This window comes from Cottoperca gobio, chromosome 4 (genome assembly GCF_900634415.1).
Source record: "Cottoperca gobio chromosome 4, fCotGob3.1, whole genome shotgun sequence".
In the NCBI taxonomy this organism is placed as follows: domain Eukaryota; kingdom Metazoa; phylum Chordata; class Actinopteri; order Perciformes; family Bovichtidae; genus Cottoperca; species Cottoperca gobio.
Genome location: NC_041358.1, coordinates 12,478,930 through 12,501,419, shown reverse-complemented (window position 1 = coordinate 12,501,419; position 22,490 = coordinate 12,478,930). Strand labels below are relative to the sequence as shown.

The 22,490-nt window shown below is 40.1% G+C and overlaps 1 protein-coding gene across 3 annotated transcripts; it reads left to right on the top strand.

Moving 5' to 3' along the window:
- The first annotated feature begins 1,315 nt into the window (after positions 1-1,315).
- tie1 (tyrosine kinase with immunoglobulin-like and EGF-like domains 1) lies at positions 1,316-20,907 on the top strand. 3 transcript variants are annotated; one of them, XM_029429945.1, is made up of 24 exons: positions 1,316-1,543; positions 2,663-2,959; positions 3,119-3,229; positions 3,395-3,550; positions 4,923-5,054; positions 5,735-5,875; positions 5,990-6,118; positions 6,779-6,924; positions 7,743-7,887; positions 8,002-8,160; positions 8,527-8,667; positions 10,176-10,478; positions 12,038-12,328; positions 12,847-13,040; positions 13,199-13,324; positions 13,421-13,484; positions 13,790-13,900; positions 17,179-17,369; positions 17,598-17,711; positions 18,114-18,184; positions 19,101-19,141; positions 19,371-19,467; positions 19,558-19,657; positions 20,072-20,907. In XM_029429945.1, the coding sequence occupies exons 1-24, from the start codon at positions 1,480-1,482 to the stop codon at positions 20,141-20,143; spliced, it is 3,396 nt and encodes a 1,131-aa protein (XP_029285805.1). In that variant the 5' UTR covers positions 1,316-1,479; the 3' UTR covers positions 20,144-20,907. The 3 variants fall into 3 exon arrangements, with proteins under 3 accessions (XP_029285805.1, XP_029285804.1, XP_029285806.1); XM_029429944.1 differs by having other exon boundaries at positions 13,178-13,324; XM_029429946.1 differs by lacking the exon at positions 10,176-10,478 and having other exon boundaries at positions 13,178-13,324.
- The last annotated feature ends 1,583 nt before the right edge of the window (positions 20,908-22,490 follow it).

Here is a 22,490-nt window from a genome sequence, read left to right as displayed (position 1 = left end):
GAGCCAAGATCTTTTGTTTGCCAAGAGTCAAAATGGAAACACTGTAGACAAAAAATATCCAACTTGGGTGTACCCATTTCAGTTTTCATTTGATTTCTTTTTACCTCAGCTAATTGAACTAGCAGGACGTCTCCTTTGATTATGGTTTTCAGTTTGACATCTATTTGACATTGTACCAGGTAGGATTTGACATTGTAGTTATTCAGATTTGACCATGCTTTGCAAATAATTATGTTTTTTTTCCTGTGTTTTTTGACAATCCGGCATGCAATAGAATATTCCTTGCAGGCCAAAGAAAGCCATATGAGCTCCTGAAATCAAAAACAGGATATCTCAAACAATAAGAAGCTGAGTTGACTTCAACTCAATTGTCTGAAACCACAAGGAACTGTAAAGAAAACATCAAATCAGCCCGCCAGTTTTTGCGGAGAAAATGAGAAAAGGCGTGTGCAGTTGTTCCAACTGGATGTTACTAAGTGAGACAGTGCAGCACTTGTAAAAGACAGAGCCAGAAATGCCAGAATAGACACAACAAGCATATTGTTCATCATTTCCTGAGGCTGACTGATTATAAAAGTGTGTGGTGGGGGGGGGGGGGGGGACTGACCATAAAAGCTGCAGGGATTGTAACGAACTCATTGAAGTGATAGAACAAAGCTGTTGCAATTGACAAAACATGATACCAGCTGCTACTGCAGTATCTTTACAAAAAAAATCAGTGTATCAACTAAATGCAATATCAGCCACAGAGGGGCATGCAGAGTGCAGGTCTTGGCCACACAATTGCATGTAAAGTATGGGTAGATATAAAGTCGTGTATACAATTATCAGCAGGTACTGTAGTAAATTTATTTAGCAGATCTCTCTTAAATTCTCCAAAAATGTATCATTGAAAATCTCTGACATGCACAAAAATACTAGTGACGTTAGTACTAGTCAAGTTTTGAAGACAAGTGTGCAATATGTTTCACATGACACAGAACTAAAGTAATATATTAAAATCAAAACTTTACACAATATAGATAATATTATAGGCTCAAATAGAGTAATAGTGCTACAGAAGATTGAAAGTGATAACCACATTGCTAAAATAGTATTCGTTATATATTACAATTACCAATGGTATGCAAAGACAAGTAGAGTGGTTAGCATTGTATTGGAACAAAAAGTAACTCATAAATACATAAATCGGATCGGGGAGGTCTTGAGCGCCAGCAGTCCTCCGCTGTCTGGTGACGCTCTTCCTTCCTTTCCCACCCACCCAGAGAAAGCGGAGCTTTACCGAAAGTCCAACTCTGTGCTTAGTGACGGACTTTTTCCCATCTGTAGTAGTTAACGAAGCGATTTTACACCTGAACGGGAGCTCCGGGTGATTCGCCAAGTTATGCGTAAAAAAGCGCACCACTCGTCGTGACGCATCGTCACCGTTTTGGATGTACAACTCTCCCTGTAAACCCGATTTAGTAACGAAAATTTACAATGAGGATTATAAAAACCATGAGGATTTTGTGGGTGTTTGTATTCGGCTTTCTTGATTTATCAGGTAAGTGTCAATTAATTGTAACACTGTTTGGGTAGCGCATTATCGGAACAAAATATTGAAGTTGGCATCTATCATCGGGAAATGTTATGTTTATTAAGAAAGACCATTTTTCCAGCTATGTCTTAACTATTTGATTTTTATATTATTTTTTAATAATTTATATTTTGTTAGTCATAAATACCCTCGGAGTAAAGATTGTGGATGTCTGAACCCTTTGGGAAAACAGGAGCTCATCCATGTTTCCTGCCATTGTTCTGTGGAGCTGGGGCCTAAATACCAGTGAGATGGAATGCTGGACAAACTGACATTATTGGGTTTGGCCCTTGTATTCAAATATTCACAATCCTGGAGGCTTTTTTGTTTTTGAATCAAAATGTTGTACAAGGGGGGCTGATGTTGCCAGTTTCTCAATACCTATCTCAGATGTCAGTGTTGTAATCCAAAGAGCTTTTTATAATGACTACACTAGGAGATTTAAGACATACTGAAATTGTACTGTACTTTGTGTTCAGAGGGTCTAAAGCACAATTTTGTGTAAACTGTGGCAGGTGTATGAAAAGGAGTTGACATCATACTGCATAATTTAATCAATAAATTGACATATTGAGTCTAGAACATGTGCCAAACCGATGTTTTCCATTGTGAGCTAACTTCAATGTTAGAAACACGATTGTGTGTCAGAAAACAAATGTTTCTATTGAACCTGCACCAAACAATGAAGTTGAATAGTTCTGAATGAAGAGTAAGCAGTACAATATCACATAATAGAGATGCTGAGACACATGTGGCCATGATTTTTGAACCAACTGAACACTATTTTTTTTTTTTTTTACCATACACTGCATATATTGTGTTCGTGTGTGAATCAGATAACTTACAACAGATGTCCTCGTCATATTTATAAGCCACAGTCTAATTTTTTGCAAAGAAAAATATGAGGCTATGCAGTTATGGTTCTTCTCCTGAGATTGTAGAATTTCCCATTTGCTTGCCTAAATTAAGGAGTATCTCCTGAATGTTCATGAATCGTAGTAGTCTGATAATCAAATCAAGGTCCTCATGACATCCATAACTGTCCTGTATGTCAGACTATTTCAAGTACAATGCCCTGTCTTGCAGATGCTGTGATCGACTTGACCATGATCTCCACAGCGGAGGTCACCAACGTCAATCACTTCTCCATCTCTTGTATCAATGGAGAGCGCAGCCCTGCCCAGGTTGAGCTGGACATCAAGAGGGACAATAAAATCCTTATATTCCCCAAGATGCCAACTTTTAAAGTGCATAAACCCAGGAACAAGGAGGTGGTGGCCAGAGATTTCCGTGACCTGGATCATATCGGTATCTTCTACTGTGAATCCACTCAGGAAGTTCCCCCACTTGAGACGGCCACGATGATCAATAACTTTGGCAGAGGTGGGTTGAGACATCATACAACCGTTCTTTTTGAGAGTTTTTACTAACCAAGACTAAACCATGACCAGATTAATTATGCTCTGTAGTTTTGTTACGCATCCAGTTTGGATGGTGTGTAATGCTTGGTAAATAACTGAGTGTATCTGTGTTCCTGTCTAGCAAATTTTATCCCAACTCACCTTACACTGACCGCTAACAAAGGAGAGACAGTTCACCTCAGCATGCAGCTACTCAGCACCCAAAAGAGAGATGTGACCTGGAAGTACAACGGTAAGCCAGTTTACACAACTCAAGACAGATACAGGAATTTTAACATGCAATTAAGAGGCCGTACACTTACAGGTTTTTGATAAAGGATCTTTTTGCAAATAGAAGACTACAGTACTAAAAACATTGGAAATTATGCCATTAATGTTTTTTATGTTTTTCATGTAGGAAACTACAATTATATGACTCACTGGAACGATATGATCAATCGTACAGCTGTACTCACTGTGGAAAATGCAGCTTTTGCCAATCAAGGCATCTACAGTGCCAGCTATGTGGGGGACAGCCCCCTTCATGGCGCCTGGATGAGGCTCATTGTCAGAGGTTTGTTGGATCCTGACTTGCACACACTCAGAAACAAAAACTCACACACACACGGCCATTTAACCTCTCAGAGTCTGATTGTATCAAGGATTTGAACAGTTTTTCATTTGCTGATGTGACGTATTTGAGAGGTGATCAAACAAAATACAGGAGATATTATAAAAGTGACTCACTGAACACTAGATTTACTAAGATTTATGCAATTCTTCTCTGCACAAATAGCGCAGATTATTATTAAAAACTTGCAACAGGTAAGACATTACAGAAATGTTTGGGTTCTCATAATAAATAAATAAATTAAAAAATAATAAGTAAAAAGTAATTTCTGGCTCATAGAAGTTAAATGAATTGCTTTTATATAGCACTTTTCCAATCACTCAAAACACTTTACAACATGTCATCATTCACCCATAGACAGAGGCTACCATACAAGGTGTTCATCATGCTCGTCAGTAGTGATAACCATTCACACACACACCGTTGGCCATCGGGAGCAATTTGGGGTTCAGCATCTTGCCACATTGACATGCTGACAGCACTGGGGATTGAACCACTGACCTTCCAACCAGTGGATGACCACGCTACCTCCTGAGCTACAGCCGCCCAACCTACTGCTCTCGCCCAATAAATAGTCGAGCACATAACACCCCGTAAAACCAAAAAATATCGCTTTTACACTTGATTAAACAAGACATGCGTGAGCTTTAGTGAGATTTAGTACGCAGATTTTTTTCAACATTGGACAAAGCCATGTAATATGTGTCCCCTTTTTCCAGTCTTTATGCTAAGCTAGGCTAACCGGCTGCTAGCCCTAGACTTATTTTCATTTCCCCAAATGTTGAAATATACCTTTGAATTAACACCAGAACAAAAAAACAGTGGAAAGTTGTTTTTGAGAGTATTGCAATTGAGGTTAAACATTACGTATTTTATTGAGACCGCATGTGTGTGTTTCATTTCCTGTAGCTTAGTGTTGCAAAGAGACATCAGCAGAATCAACATCATCTCCACCCTCCACCTGCTCTGCTTTGAGATTTCCCAATCCCCTCTCTCTCACTGCCACTGTTCTATGTCTTTTCTTTCTGAGCAATTTACTACTTGATCTTATCCCAAGACAATAGAAATACACACAAAGCCAAAACACATCTAAATGATATGATATGTACAGTATTTGAAGTCATTACACTGTATAACTGAATTATGTAAGATGGTCAGATGCAGTCTGACAACATATTTGTGGTTCAATAGACTGAAAGCTGAAACTGAAATTTTACAGGCAGGTTCAAACTAACTGTTACATTATCCAAGGCGGACATAATATATATGGATTTTGTATATTTTTCTAAGGAAAGAAAATTATTTTTCTCTGTAGACTGTCCTGGTAAGAAGTGGGGTCCTTACTGTGACAAGGACTGTCCGGAGTGTCTCAACGGCGGAGTTTGTCATGATGTCGACGGAGACTGTATCTGCCCCCCAGGATTCATGGGAACGCGCTGTGAGACAGGTTTGTACTGTATTCAATACAGCCTCACACATATAGTACTACAAATGTGTGTATGTGTAAATGAGAGAAAGACAGACAGAGAAAGAGTGTGTGAGAGAGAGGATGTATATACTGTATTTACCGTGTTCACCTCCTTACTTGCTAGCATGCCGACATTTGCTAATTAGCACTAAACACAAAGTACAGCTGAACCTGATGGAGATGTCATTTTGCAGGTATTTTGTCATAAACCAAAAGTCATAACTCAACAATAATATAAAACATTACTCTAACACTGGGTCAAAACAACCAGTTGTCTTGGGTTTGATTGGTGTCCCAATGGTTTCCTACACATGGGTAAAGCTTTCCACAACCCACGTTTTTTATTGCGTATGTGCTGTGCCGTTAATAATTAAAGTAAGGAAACTAAATGTTAGGTACACTTAATTTAAATAGCAGACATTAGATTAACAATAGCTCCTCACATCATGTGGGTAATGACTGTGCTTAAACAGTTTGTCTTATAATAATGCAATGAAATATAACTATAAAATCTAAATCGAGGAGTTACTGATGACAACATTGGCAACAGAGTCTGTCCTCTGTGGTGTTTTGCAAGGCAGGTTGAGGCATGATACAGCAAAACTCAAGGAATTTAAATAAAAACATTGGTGAATTTGTCTTTCTCTGATGGTTTGCAGCATGCAGAGAAGGAATGTTTGGCCGAAACTGCCAGGAGTCATGTGGCTCTGGGCTGAACTGTAAGGGGCTTCGATTCTGCCTACCCGACCCTTATGGCTGTTCCTGCGCCAGCGGCTGGTTTGGGAGCCGCTGTGAGGAGGGTGAGCACTGCATCAGTCAAACGTATCCCTGCATTTTTTTATTTTATTTTTTTAAGTAATATGCATATAGGTTTTATAATAATACTTTGTATGTTATCTGTTATCTGTTATCAGCGTGCCTTAATGACATGTTTGGACCAGATTGCAGCCTGAGCTGTAAATGCCAGAATGGAGGAGTTTGCAACCGTTTCAGTGGATGTCAGTGTCCGACAGGGTGGAGAGGGCAGAACTGTGAGAAGTCCGGTAGGTATTGCCACATCATATGAATCCCTCTTTTTCTCCATTTCTTCCTTTGTCTCTGCCTCCTCTGCACACTGTATATACACTGTATAAATAGAAATATATATAAATATCACATTTCCATTTTCATCATCCTGCTCACCAAATACCATCACCTTCTTCCTCATCACGACAGCAAACAATCGGTAACTTGCACAAGTTACAAAACGTACAAAAATCACACACTCATGGATTACATGCAGTTTAATTAAACTGTTTCACCAGACAAGCTGCCGTCATTTATGAAAGAACCCCAATGAAAGCCAGATGAAGCCAGCTTTTCTGGTGAAACTATTTAATTAAATAGCATGTTAATCTTTGAGTCTGCAACCATTTTGTTTCTTCTTTTTTCAGTTTTAAAGCTTTAATGGTCAACTTTTCTGCACATAAAAGAGTCAAGAGTCAAGAGTGCACTTCCCCTGTATCTTCATGCACAAACTAAATATATATAGGTTGGAAATGTTGAGGCATGCGGTAGCTATGAACAGCTATTGCTTTATTTTCTTGCAAATAAAGGTTTTTGAAATACACTGCTGCTGCATATAATGATTCACATAGTTTTCCTCTGTCACTATCCACGTTGTCTTTTCTCAAAATCTGTTCCATTCCTCTCTCCATTTTCAGACCGGGCTCCACAAATCTTGGATTTGGATAGTAATTTGGAGTGGAATTTGAACTCCAGCCCCAAGATCTTTTGTTCAGCCACAGGCAACCCCCTGCCCAGCCACAACAGCATTGAGCTGCGAAAGTTGGACAGCACTGTGCTCAAGGTAAGGAAGAAACGGCAGTTGCTTGCGACACTCCTGCCAAGATAAAAACAAAATAAATACATAGGTTAGATAAAACTTAAATCAGGGTAGATAATAAATACAAGACCACACAGAGAGAGCACGATCTAGTACAATGGTTCCAAAAGTGGGTGCACCCTGAGGACGGGCCAATGGTGTCGTCCTCTTATCATTGTTAATTTGTTGTGCCTTTTCAGCACGTTTAACCCCATTAGGGACAGCTATGTTAGGACAGCTATGTTAGGTGTTACCCTGTCTCCATGCTGAGGTAATCACCTCCTGGTTCTTAACACACGGACATGAGGGCAGTATTGCTCTTTTCATCTAACTCTAAGCTAGAAAGCAAATTTCCAAAAATGTCAAACTATTCCCCAGAATGCTAGTGAATCAACCTAATAATGGTACAATAAAATAAAGCAGTTTATGGACCTCTGGGAACATTGTCGGGTCATCAGTTTAAGAATAAAGTTAAATTGTACTGTGCCTTTAAGATTGGGCTCATGACTACAAGGCTGAGTCTGGCTCAGAGGAAGTCCACAACACAATGGAGAGACCAGATAAGGCTATATCACTCTACAGTGCAGCAGTTACCACGTGTTGCCTATAAGTAACATGTTCAAATTCTGTGTTATTTTTTCTGTGCTGTTTCCTTGATAATAGAAACAATCTGATAAAGAATTGTACCAGCACATCACACAGGAACAAACACAGTTCCCAGAGTGAAGGTGTTCTTAGCAGAAAAGTGGTTTTCATTTTTGCATTGATTGCATTGTATTGTGTGTTATGTGCTTTGATCTCAGGCCTCTCGCACTGTCATGGACTCTAATAAGAGTACCGCCCTGTTTGAGATCCCTCGTCTGAGCGCTCAACAAGGAGGGTTGTGGGAGTGCAGGGTGTCCACCAATGGAGGTCAGGACTCCGGCAAGTTCAACCTCACCATTAAAGGTCTGTGTGCGTGGTTCCTTTTGAGTAACATCTGAAATAATAAAGAGAGAGGAAATATATCACACGACAGCAACAAAGATCTACATTTTCAAATATTTTGCTGTATCTACTCAGAGCCCCCTGTGCCCTCTACTGCTCCCAAATTGTTGGAAAAAAGGAGTAAGCAGCTGCTGGTGATGCCGGTGGACTCCCACAGAGGAGATGGCCCCATTGTCTCCACCAGGCTCCTCTATAAACCTGTGGAGAACGGAGACTCTTGGTCCTCCATTATAGGTAAGATATAATTATTTACAATACACATATGTATAATGTATTAGCTAAAGTCACAATATGAAAAAATGCATAATTGTTTTTCTCAAATTTATAATAATACTAATACTAAATGGAAACGCTGGCACGGTCAAACCAAAATGAAAAACAGTATTTATAAGAAACACCTTAATTGTGTTTCATCTATAATGCACTGCAGCATAGGAGAGTGCATCGTGTTCTGGCCACCTCTGAATTTTTGGCAGGTTTATGTGTCTATAATACTTCTATAGATGTATGTTTAAAGCAAAATGTTATACAAACTTTCTGTTGTAAAACTATAAATAAAATATTGTGTAATCAGCATTCCCTACATCCACTTTCTTTCAGTTTATAGTGACAAAGAGGCCATCACGCTGATGAACCTGGAGCCTTCAACACGCTACCGTGTCCGTGTCCAGTTGAGTCGTCCTGGTGAAGGCGGAGAGGGGGCCCCGGGGCCTGAGGCCATCATGGAGACTGATTGTCCTGGTAAGACCCACAGATAACTGGGATCACACACGTACTGCACATATCTATTATATTATTTACAGTATATTTATCTAGAAATCTTGCCTGGGACCAAATATCTATTGTCTGGACCACATAACCTAAGCAAGCACAATTATCTTGTGTCTGGTTAGACTAACAGTTTGCTGAGCACTGCTTCTCCCAGGCCTAAAGGAGACAGATGTCGTTTCCCCATTGAGCATATGACTTAATTAAGGAACAAATATATGAAGATACCAGTGGGCTGACATGATCTCTGTGCACTTCTTTATTAAAATAAAATAAATAAATCAAAACTACAGTAACATAAAACAAACCTCATCTAAGAATCACAAAACGAATCACCCTCATTCAAGTGGCAGAGTCAAGGATTTAATCCCTCACTGATTGTGGTGTACAGGGAGAGAGCATATCTGAGTGTGTGAGTACAGAAAAGATCAAGGAAAATAAATTGAAATGGGAAAGAGATTGTATTGGATTGTTATAGTTTCACAGTTATTTTGAGTTTGACTCTTTGGCAATATGTGGTTGGATCCATGTATGAAATGGAACAAATGTTATTTGTTACAAGGGTACGTTGGTCTCTTGCACAAGCGCAAACTATTTGTAACAGTGACTCATACGCCTTTGAGAAGGACCACAGAACAGTTTAAGCCTGTAGAGTGAAAAGTTGTAAATGACAAAAATGTAATTTGCATTAAAAAAAAAACTGTATTTATGCTAACCAGTAAAACACTGAAGACAAGTTGCAGGTTCATCACAGAGCTAACAGTCTCCATAGTATTCCATATTACTCACTGTATACAGAATGCACTTAATAATACTAATCTTTATAGTGTACACTGTTTTTGCAGTTATCAGTAGTATATACAACATCTAAACACCTGTATTCTATTCTAAAAGAAATGATACAATACTTGCACAGCAGGACATCAATAATACATGCAAAATATCCTTTGTGAAATGCATTGTGGGTAAATAAAGTACGTCCGTACTAACATCACACTCAAAAGTCAAGGGTTTTTAGTATGTATACTGACTGTTGTATGCATTATTTATTTATTTTTTTCCCATGTAAACAGACTACATATGCAAAGCTTACTTAGAATTAGTATGCAATTTGGATTCAGGGCACAGACATGCAAACAGATCAGAAATCAGATCTCCAATCAAACTGTAAGTCTGTGGACTTTTAGAGGAATCCAGAGCAGCCTTACGGGACCCCTCATAAACTATGGGGATAAATTCAGAAACAGCCAGAGTCAATATTTCAAGCTAGTATTCTTGGTGTGAGCTAACAGTCCTAACGACTGTACGGCAGCCAATTGAAATATAAATTGAGGTAACAGTTCAATTCCCTTCAAAAAACTTTATCCATCCCTCAGAGAGCAATTTGAGGGAACTGTGAGTGACGCAATGAGAGACAAGGAGCTGGCTTCATAAGGAGCTGTAAGTCCCCTCAGCTCATCCTGTGTTCTCTGTCGCTGCAGAGCCCACAGTTCAACCTGAGATTGACATCAGTTCGGGGGAAGGCCGCAATGCCACAGTGCGCTGGCGCCTGCCTGCCAACAATGGCATTAATGCCGGCACAGCCAGTGGCTTTTTAGTGCAGCTCTTCGGGCCGCCACCCCACAGTGAGAAACTACTGGAGGAAACCACCCTGCTCACTGTGCTCTCCACAAAGTTCCACAACCTGCAGTACCAGCAAGACTACACCGTGGTGGTGCGCCTCATCAACTGTGGCAGCCAGGGACCGCCCTCCAAACCCTACCACTTCCGCATCAACAGCCAGGGTAACTAGAAACTCTGCTGTTAATAAGCTGCAAGGAAGGCTCCTTCTAAATGTTGCAGTATTTTCAATGCAGTTGATAATGCACTTACAGTGGTCCGTGGCAAAACAGCAGGTCTAACACAATATACAAGGTACATGTTAAAGGCTCACACGTATTTTGTTTTTATTGTAAAAATACAAGCTAAACAAATGGGATAATAGGAGCTTCTCAGATTTGTTTTAAGCACTCTGGAAAAGACTAAGATGTGTGCTTGCTTGTTGCTTGGTAACTCTCTCCCGGCCCACTTGAGGAAAAGTTTAGCAGCTGATAGTTAGGTGTCAAGGAATAATTCAGTTTAGTTTGCATAGTGGAGATCAACAAGTTAGAAAAAGATCAATCCAACAGAACAGCTATGAATGATGTTAAACCCATGTCTTTGGTATTAAAGGTTCAATGTGTAACGTACGCCAGAATTCAAACTTATAACATTAAAACAATGGACTAACATTATCAACAGAATGTGAAGCGGTAACAGTGTTGACATTATGTCAAAACGTCTATGTGTTGTGTTGCAGAGATATCTACTGAAATGAACATGCTAACTGACTAGCTGCCCTACGTCCAGTCTTGTAATACCACTTGTTCCTCTAGAGGCGATAGTGAGTCACTGTAGCGCCAGTCTGCCCCCAGTACAGAGGGAGAAGAAGTACAGCTGCCTGACTCGCTTGTAAACATTACAGCCATGTTCTGTGTCTGTTTTATAGTTTGTTTATTGGATTACATTCAAAGTGGCAGAAACGAGAAAACCTCCCACACCACCTCACTTCATCCTCACAGCGGCCTGGAGGTGATTTCACCGGGTGTAAAGCTGTCGGCAGCTCCGGGAAACGACGTAGCTTCAGTTAGCAGTTACCTCGAGTTCAGCCACAGCACTGGGGAACTGCAAACTCCCTGTTGCTGCCATTACACAGGTCCACTAGCTCGCTGTGACTGACGGCGCTGGGGCTTGTTCTGGCTGAGCTCAAGTCTCTTCAGCCGCTGACTGGGGCTCCGTCTGACGGAGGCGGCTGCCGAGTGCCGGCTCTGCCGACCTCTCTCCTCCTGCTCTCCTGGCTGCGCCGCCCCCTGGGAAGATGAGACGAATATGCGGGTCGTTTTTTTGTTTCTGCCACTTTGGATTTAGTCCAATAAACAAACTAACGTAACGTTACACATACTACAGCCCCCGGTTAACATTAGTGCCCCAGTAATGTTGGTATTCTTGCCCACTGACTGACTGACGGGAATTAAACAAGAGTAAATGCAATACACAATATAAAGAATAAATTAGAATACAATAAATACAAACTACTACAGCTAAAATATAAACATTAGAGATTGTATGGACCCAGTTTAGAGGTGAAATACTGCCCCCTATTTCTTTGGAGCAGGTGGCTTGGAATTACACATTGAACCTTTAAAGCTTTCCAAGAGCACCAAAGCGTAAAAGCCAGTTACTAGAGCTGCAATTTTATTTTAGAATATAGCTTCACAGAATCACAGTTGATTGGCTTAACTAAGATACTCTCTCTGTGTCTCAGGTCCTTCATCTCCACGCAACATCCAAGCCCTGCCTCTGTCCGTGTCAGCAATCCAGGTGAGGTGGCAGCCCCCTGAAGATCCAAATGGAGGCATCATTAAATATATCATAGAGTACCAGCCAGTTGGCCAGGGGAGCCCTCACCCTTGGGTGGACACAGATGATGGAAACAAGACTGCCAAAGATGTGACGGCACTTAACGGCAGCACGCTCTACCAGTTCAGAGTGAGGGCTTTCTCCAAAGTGCCAGGAGAGTGGAGCAAGATCGTTCAGGCGATGACACAAGGGGATGGTGAGTAGGAGGTCATTGATTATTCACCCACCTTTATCTAGCATATGACAGCTTTCTGGTTTTAAAAGACTGGGGACCTAAATATGGGATGTCAGACTTGAAAAGTTTAAGTACGCCTTTTCTTTCTGGATTGGGCACCAATAGTAAAGCAAAAATGCAGAATGTCTGGATAACTGGAGCGAGTTATCTTTTCTTTTTTTCTTTTTTATCTAGTGTACTGACGTACTGACGTACAAGACTTTTTATAGTTTTTTGAACACACATTTATTTTCTCTTCAAGCTAAAAGTAGCTCCCAGTGGAAAATGTCTACACTACTGTACTTGAGGCCAATTTTTATTTTTCCAAGATGATGTTGAACATGACCACCCACCTTGACAGAGTTTTACAAATAATATATAGAAGCCCTTTTATCTCGACTGGATGAAAATCATCTCCATCTCCCTATTTGGTGTTTCTCTCCATCTTACATCCTGCCCCTCTTTCCTCCCTTTCCTTCTCCTCCGCTCCACCAAAAAAGGCCTTCAGAGTTTAATCCCGACCACGCAGGGTGTTGCTGGGAAACCTGCTTGGGACAGTTACCAGCTGTTGGTGGCAGTGGTGGGCTCGGTAACCGTCACCTGTGTGACCATCCTGTTGGCACTGTTGGCTCTTTTCTTCATCCGCAAGACGCTGCTCAACCGTCGGCGTACGATCACCTACCAGTCTGGATCGGTAAGGGTCTGAAATTTTGGGAAGTTTAGGGATTTACTGGGTCCTGGTTAACATACTATCTCATCGGACAAAGCTACTGCTAAAAACCTTAAAATATTTGTATTTATTGCAAAGCTTAAGGCTGTTTATACCCCCAGGGTGAGGAGACTATTCTGCAGTTTAATTCAGGAACTCTGACCCTAACCCGGAGGCCCAAGCCGAATCCTGAGCCCCTCACCTATCCAATCCTGGAGTGGGAGGACATAAAGTTTGAAGATGTGATTGGAGAAGGGAACTTTGGCCAGGTGTTTAAGCTCTTAATGTAGTTTCAGAATATTGTTTCTTATTTGGTTGAAGTCCTTTGGGTAAAACATTTAAGCTAACAACTGTTTCAAACCCAGGTCATCAAAGCCATGATCAAGAAGGATGGCAGCAAAATGAGCGCAGCCATCAAGATGCTGAAAGGTACCTTCGGCACACATTCATGCAAGCACTCCCACATATACAGATACTGTAAATGCATCACACACAAATACACTGGCACACAGCAAATATAACTCTAGTGCAGTGCAATCTTTGATTGATTCAACTCAATACAACTTCATTAACCCACGAAGCCAATTGGATTTCGGGTATAAGTAAAAACAGACACATGTACAGACGGACAATTACTGGCAACATGATGTGAAAATTTAATTTAAAAGACGCCAGAAGAATCTGCTTTACTTGCACTTTGTCTAACTATGCCGTGCGTGCTGATCTTTCTGCAGAGTTTGCCTCAGAGAATGACCACCGAGACTTTGCAGGGGAGCTGGAGGTGCTGTGTAAACTAGGCCAGCATCCCAACATCATCAACCTGATTGGAGCCTGTGAGAATCGAGGTGAGTGAGTGACACCTAGTGGCATTTATGGATATTGATGATCTTCAAGTCTTCACTTTTTTGGCAGGGATAGGGATTCATTAATCTTACCAATCTATAGGCTGTTGGGTGCAAAACCATGAAGGCTGTATGAATGTTACCTTACCTTACTCATGTGAAGTCTTGGCCTTATAAATTGTGTGATATACCCTATATTTATTTTGCTATTCTGTGGACACTGGCCAATATTTGTATTCATTTATAACAGAACAATACTTTCGGAGAAATGTATGTCGAGATCTAATATATTTTCTGAATGTATAATATTATGTACAGTATCTAATTTATATCATATGCTACAGTGTAATCCAATTATGGTATCAACTTATTATTTACCATTTACAGCATTTATCTGAAATAATAAAAAAAGATCTTTAACAAAACAAACCCCATTTAAGGTCCACTTACTTAGCTTTATCTAGAGCGTTCAATTGTATCACCAAGTCTTTATCAATGGGTAGAGTTTGTTATTGACTTGTCATGGAGATGGTTCATAGAGAGTGATGTGTGAACTCAGTGTGAGGATGTCCTCCATAGCACTTTAAGCGACATCTTGCCTGTACATAGGTGTGTTCAGAATCAGAATCATTTTAATTGCAATGTAGGTTTCCACCTACAAGGAATTTGCTCTGGTTCGTGGTTGTGGTCATATATTGGTATGTATAGCAAAATATACAGTACCAGTCAAAAGTTTGGAAACACATTCTCATTCACATTGAATGAGAATGTGTGACTTTTGACTGGTACATTTTTGTCAGTATTGACTTTTTAAAGGACTGATTAATGCTGATATACTAGTCAGTGACCAGATCCCCTGTATAGTCCTGTAAGGGAACAGGTTACATTCTTCCTGCTTGAGATCAGAAACAGATACTCCCATTTGATCCTCTGCCATCTGCACCTGGAAAGCACCAGTGTCCAAGCTAAACAATCCTTGCCTGCCAGAAGCATTTTGCACTATCAAATTTGTTTGATTTGTCCATGTGCCTCACAAGTATACTGCTGTGTCAAGTATTTATGTATGTGTATAAGGTTTCCTTGGCCCCAGTTCTTACTATGGAGTATCGGTTTCCCACAGCTACATCCGATGGCTTCTACATTGAATAATTTAATTGCTTTTGTTTGATCCAAGATTGATAACATATGAGAGAGAAAGTCTAGTATGGAAAGTACATCAGTGAGCACATTACAAAACCAAATCAGCCTTAAAAAAATAAACTTTGGACTAATCCAGTGTGTCTCCCCATCGGTGTCACTTTCATGTAGAACCACTCTACTGTGTTTACATCTGTTGTTTAATTAACTGAGTTTAACGTCTTTTATTCTGTGATACATAACAAAAGTACATGTATAATGTACAACCCCAACCTTAACTAGAACAATAAGACCTTATTATTATAAATTGCTTCATTTTGAACAAACATGAACATTGCAATGTTTAGTTAAAATACCCAAAAAATCCTAATCCTAATCCTAGTCCTAAACCTTTATGTAATGTTCTTGTTAGACATTTCTGCTCTTTTATGATTTAGCTGTTTGTTAACATGCCTCCTTAAAACATTTTAATATTTTTTTAATTAGTAGCTATGCAATTTCTCTAATTTTCATTTTATTCAAAACTACTTGTAAGGTTAACACATGCGTATTCCGTTTACATTATGGGAAGAGTGGCTTGGTGCTCAACCTTCAACTGATTGTAAAATGGAGGAAAAGAGGAAGGAAATAAGAGAGGAAGGAAGGATTGTTGTGGGGAAGAGGGGGGGGGGGGGCTTGCAAGCTGGAAGGTAAAGATGGGAATATAAAGAAGGAAAGAGGAAAGAAGGAAAGACAGAGATGCTTTCAGCGAGTAAAATTTCTTTGACATACAATTTGCATATGTTCTTCCTGTGCTGCCTCTCCCTATGCACAAGCTATTACATTGTTAAATGTTAAATTGTATTGTATTGCAACAGAGATAGTGGCTTGCAATGGTAGCAAAAGTTGCTTCTCAATTGCTGTTTTTGACATTTTGGGACATTTAATTCATTTGTTTTATTTCAGGCTTTTAATGATTCGATCTATTCAGCATCTGTCTGTAATTTGGTAAAGACACAAAATGGGGCTAAAGATATATGTTTGTTTTTTCCAGCTCATACTTTCTCATCTCTCAGAGATTTGGAACAAATGTACTCTTCAGATATCAACATTGTGAAAGAATTAGGTGTGTGCAGGAGTAATACAGCATTGAACTGTTGAACGGCAAGTTCAAATATCAAGGGGAAGATAAATCAAAATAACAAATATGTCTGCATCTTCTAGATCCCCTTTCATAGCACAACCTTTTTATGCTGAGGGTTAGTGTCTGTGGAGATATGCTGATATACTAGCATAAATACACATATACTGTAGAGCTGTTTAAGGAAGTTGGTCCCAGGACAAGAGCTAATTCATTGATTGATTGTAAACCCTGAGCCCGTCTAAAGAGGTTGGGAGGTTTTGAAACATTGGTCACTCAATGCAAAGAGTCAAAAATGTTCTTCAATGTTCTTATTTTAAGGAGGAGAAAGCACAATAATCCATATACAATATTTTATTGTGCTAATATGCTTGGTTTGAAATAAAGATCTTTTTGTTTCGTTGTTGCAGAAAACACAGCATGCCCTGATTGACATCTTGTAGCTGAGAAGGAACATAATTGTATTATGTTTCAGTTCTTTGACCAGCCTGTCCATCGCATCGTTATTCTTTCCTTCAACATATGGTATTAACTAATTGTGTTGGCACTCTCTCTGATCCTGGTGGAATCTACATGAATCCCTTCCAACAAGCACAAATGCCTCATGCCCTGTAGGAACTCTGGTTTTGGCTGGAAGCCGCCATCTTTTAACAAAGCCTCAACCATCTGGTTGATCTCTTGGAAGATTTCATAAAAGGTCTGGTTTACCTCTGTCTGTGTTAAGACGGAACTGTTGAAGGCCAAGCCCCTTACCAGCCGAGCTGGGTCTCTTCCCGGCCCATTGCAGGCAGGCCAGCCAAGCTCATCGTCAGTATAGCCTGTACAGTTATGAAATTAAATCTTTATTAGCAGCAGCTTTAACTCTATTAACGCTAGATTTTCTTGTGATGGCAAAAACATTATGTATTGCCCCAAAGTGAGTTTAAATCTCATATCAAGACATCAAACATCATCAAAAAGGGCACATTTATTATACAGTATATCACAGGGTACACTAATGTTACTCCCTCTCTGTGTTCTCCAGGTTATCTGTACATAGCCATCGAATACGCTCCCTATGGTAATCTTCTCGACTTCCTGAGGAAGAGTCGAGTGTTGGAGACCGATCCTGCCTTTGCTAAGGAGCATGGCACTGCTTCCACCCTTACCTCCCAGCAGCTGCTGCAGTTCGCTGTAGACGTGGCAACTGGGATGCACTACCTAAGTGACAAACAGGTAGGAGGAGAAAGACCGTGTATGATTGTATATTCATTTGTCTGGATGAGTGCATTTTTCCTAAAATTTTCTTTCCTCTGTTTTTAGTGTTTCCCATAAAAAGGCATTTTTTAAACAAGCCCCATGACTGTTATGGGGCTTGGATGTTGATAAAGTAATTAAATGACCTAAATTAAAAACATGTTAATTAAATAACGCCTCTCTTGTCCTCCACTCTCTTGGTACTAGTTCATCCACAGGGATTTGGCAGCCAGGAATGTACTTGTAGGGGACAGCCTTGTGGCAAAGATAGCAGACTTCGGCCTGTCCCGTGGTGAGGAAGTTTACGTTAAGAAGACAATGGTGAGTGGTGGGGTCATACACAATTGCACTTTTTTTTTTTTTTTTTGGGATTTCAGGAAACAGCCAACAGAGGGCACTAGTTGATAGTCAGCTGCTATTGCATGTTGAACACAACAACAAGTTATTGTGAAATAGCAAAAGACTAATCAATTGCACAGACAAACTGCAACAGACATTTACCAGTAGATATCTGCACATGACTTAATGCCATAATAGGCCATAGACTTGTATTGTTAACTGAATCTCCATTATTATCTTGTGGCACCACAGTAATAATATTTAACTTTTTTTTTTTTACAGTTTATGTTCTCATAATTCACAATCAGACTCTTCACATGTGTGAGCAAGTTGATATGTCAACATAGCTGAAAGTTTCACATGAATCTCTTTATTTTCTTCCAGGGGAGACTGCCTGTACGCTGGATGGCCATTGAGTCCCTCAACTACAGCGTGTACACGTCCAAAAGTGATGTGTGAGTGTACAGTTTCAACTCATCTGTTCAATTAACATCCTGACTTTAACTATTGCACTTGTTGCAACATGTGGCTCTTTAAATGCAAAAGAAAATTCAGAGAGCTTTTGGTTCACGTTGAGTGACATGGCTGGCTTCTGACATGGTAAACAAATCATCCCTCTGTCACTAGCGGAGTGATAATAGTGTGTTGTGTAACTGATAAGCACAACCAGGAAGTTTTGGGTACACCTTAGTAGACAGGCCGAGACGTTGGTCTGTCAACTGGGGCCTTAGCAGACAGGCCGAGACGTTGGTCTGTCAACTGTGGCCTATTTATACACAGCAGAGAACAAGCTTGAAGCACAGCTAATGGAAGAAGTGTGAAGGCTGCCTGTATGGTCAGAGACAGTTGTAAACATTAGTAAGAGAAAAGGAACGTAAGGGAGACACAGAGAACAATACAATACAAAGACAAAGACAGGCTAATTGCACAAACAACACTTGTCTGCTCAAACGATCTACCACACAGAATTGTGACATGTGGAACAAGTGGCATTTCAGATCGCGGGAAAGAAGGTGGTTTCAAATTGTTCAGACACTCATTAAATTGTGTACAAATGTAATGTATAAATGTAATGTACAGATGTCACAAATCCGGAGGTTTTCCTGTACATGCAACAACAGCATTTCTAGCTTCATAATGCATTCACTTTTACTGGATTTAAAATATTTAATAATTTACTATATATGTAGATTAGCAGGTAAGAAATAATGCTAGTTTCTCTGCAAAGTTTTAACCTTATCTGACATATGATCAACAAAGGAAGTCTCAGGCGAAGACATAAAGTTAATGATTATTTTCAGGTGTTACTAATAAAGTCCTTCCCATGTTTTTCCTACTTTTTTAAGCATCTCCTTGCATTTTCTCTCCCAGGTGGTCTTTCGGTGTTTTCCTCTGGGAAATTGTAAGCTTAGGTAAGTACAGCCTGTGGTCCTGCGGTGGGAACATGTCGGTGATGATCCTCACCATTGCTCGGCCCACAATCACCATCACCATTATAAAAGCATGTTCTCTCCTTCTGTGCGTGTGCGTGTGCGTGTGCATGTGCGTGTGCGTGTGTGCGTGTGCGTGTGTGCGTGCGTGTGTGTGTGTGTGTGTGTGTGTGTGTGTGTGTGTGTGTGTGTGTGTGTGTGTGTGTGTCAGGTGGTACACCATATTGTGGGATGACGTGCGCTGAGCTTTATGAAAAACTGCCACAAGGCTTCAGGATGGAGAAACCCAAAAACTGTGATGATGAGGTGTAAGTAATCAGCATTTTGTAGATAATGATTAGCTTATTCTGTCTTTTATCTCTTCTACATTATTCACCAATGTCTCTCTCCCTGTCCAGCTATGAGCTGATGAAGCAGTGCTGGAGGGATCGGCCCTACGAGAGACCTCCCTTCTCCCAAATCTCTGTCCAGCTCAACAGGATGCAGGAGGCCAGGAAGGTAATGCTGCATTCACACAATGTCGGCACAAAGGGAAGAATAGGAAAATGTCCTGTTGTGTTCAAACATCACACCAAGATGGCTACAGCGTTCTTAAAATCACATCAGATAACTAAAAATGTTGTCTAATACAGCTATTTTGTTTATCATATAGGATGTTGCTATTGGAATTAATTTACACTGAATTACTGCAAATTGTAGGTTTGCAGCCATTTGGTCCCAGTTTGTTGACACTTCTAACAAAGTGTGGAATATCAAAGCTATCAAAAAATCGCTTTTCCCCCCATTCTCTCAAATGTAATTACAGCAAAGTATCATGTGAATGGTTTTTCCCAAACTTCCTGTACAATATGAGATGATCACATAATGAGGTATTAAGACCGAACAGCAACCTCGCTTCTATCCATCTTCCAGGCTTATGTGAACATGGCTCTCTTTGAGAACTTCACCTACGCTGGGATAGACGCAACAGCAGAGGAGGCCTGACTACCAGCCCCCCCAGGCCCTAGCATGCCACGTAGCCCCAGGAGGAAGTCCCGAGGATGGTCGCCACGTTACAGTCACCACCCTGCTGCTCAACGTCGAGACAGGAGGAGCAGGCGCTCTACCAAAACCACCCAGCTATAGATGGAGGACTGTGAAAGGACACTGTGTGGAGGTATAGGAGGTATTAGGAGATGAGGAGTATTGCTGGGCCTTGGATGGAGAGATGCCATTGCGACTAACTTTTCGGGAAATACTGACCCCCCTATTAGTACCAACCAATCCCAGAAAAAAGGCACAACATTGTACCTCTTGCTGTTACAAAAGTTACAATGCTGGACCTTTTTCTCAGAGTGTTGAGGGGGAGCGGCAAATAAGGAGCTATGTGACTTGCTGAAACACCACAGGGTCTGTGGGGTGTCAACGCTGGACTTTATTTTCCCTCCATTGCTCTTAATGGAGAAATAAATATTTTCATGAGGATGAAATGGAAAGGACAGTGTGGATCACAAATATTCAAGTTCTCAGACTGTTAGGAAAAGATGAAAGACGCATGTATTGTAGCACTTAAAATCAGCCTCATTTATGCCATTTGTGTTTTTTACTGTTTGCCTACCACTGCCATGTGAATGTAACTACTACTGTATATATTTTGTCTCTTTTTAAAGGTCACATAGATGTATTGAAGCCTCCTATTCGAATGTAGTTGGAGATACAGACTGATATAAATAAAACCATGGTAAATGCTCCATGTGTTGCATGCAAAACCTCCAGTAGTTGTTTGGAAAATGCTACTAATACAGGGTCTACCAGATATCAACATTATAGTTTACCTTTACCAGTATGCAACAATAACGTAATGTATGGTAATATATCCAACGTAGGAGAATGTACAGTATGTTTTCATTAACTGGTTCCTTGAATAAAGGTTTTGCGTGGTGACTGTACTCATCACCACAAATAGTTGTTCTATTTGCGTAAGTCCAGTTTCCCGTTATAAACTGCAGTTTCTGTGACACTGAGGATGTTGACTTTAGAAAAGATTATTGTGTTTTTGTTGTTATTGTTGCTGGCCTGCTGCATGGTGGGAAACCACAGGCCAGGCTGCTGGGGGCCAAAGTGCCCTTGGAGAGTTCAGGAACACTGATCTCCCCTGCTGCACTGAGCTGATCTGTCACTGGGTTTCCTCCACAAACCAACCACAGGCACATAGCTGTCTATCAAACATGGTCTCAGTGGGCCAGCTTCCTGAGGACTCCCACACAAAGACACGACACCAGTGTAACCCCATCTGTGACCTCAACTCTTGGTTCCTTATTCCCTGATTCGGTCACATATAGTTATGAAAAGAACATTTGGTTAAAAATCAATTGTACCTGCTATCTAAATGTATTTTTTTTTAAAACATTTCCAGGGAAAAACCAACAACCCTTTTTTCACTGCCCCGTCCTGCCAACTTCTGAAAGTTAACATTAGAGCAAGTTCTCATGCTCACAAGTTTCATTTTTAGTCAATTATAATGTTTTTCTCAAAAAAAGAAAGAAAACCACCTTTTATTGAATGTTATACAGTTTACATATTACAACAGTCTTTCTCTGTTGTAATACTGCAATGAAATCATTACATTTGTGTTTCAGTGCTGCAAGAGAGAGACCAAAGAAAGGGCTGCAACTACCAATGATTCTTTTTATTGATTAAGTTGCAAATTATTTTTGCTATTATTTATTCTTTCTCTAAAATGTCAAAAGAATCAGAAAGAATGCCCATCACAATTTTTCCAGAACCCAAGGTGGCATCCTCAAATTACTTGTTTTACCAGACCCAGACCCAAAGATTTTGAATTTACTATCACAAAAGAAGAAAACAAAGACAGTACATTTTGATATAAATGAATCAAACATTTAAAAGATTTGTGTTGATCAACAAATAAATGTTTTCAATTTTAATATTTATCAATTTTTATATTTTCAGCTCAACTATAAAGGATGAGGGAATTTTTTACAACACTTTGCATTATCTTATATAAGATTACGCAAAAAATACGAGACTGGTGTAATATGTGATGTGTATAAAGTTACAGTGGGAGTTCTGCACTTATCAGACGTACTACATTCGTAAAAAGAATATTGGCATATAGGAATTCCTTACCTAATATAGTTATCAAATAATAGCTGAGGCTACTGTATCACACCCCTGTAAGAAATGTAGTGCAACGCAAATATGGATGCATATGCATTGTACAGTATGTCCTGTAGTGTTTGCCAAGCGGAAGGGGATGTGGCTGAGTTGCACCTTTGGTAATGTTTAGGTTTCTCCACAGGTAGTGTTTGTTATAAATGTCCACTTTATC

Bases quoted from the DNA above. Each gene is read 5' to 3' on its own strand.
- tie1 (XM_029429944.1), top strand. From the start codon at position 1,480: ATGAGGATTATAAAAACCATGAGGATTTTGTGGGTGTTTGTATTCGGC. The intron at 6,119-6,778 runs GTAGGTATTGCC...CTCCATTTTCAG, and splicing joins GCAGAACTGTGAGAAGTCCG to ACCGGGCTCCACAAATCTTG. The intron at 6,925-7,742 runs GTAAGGAAGAAA...CTTTGATCTCAG, and splicing joins TGGACAGCACTGTGCTCAAG to GCCTCTCGCACTGTCATGGA.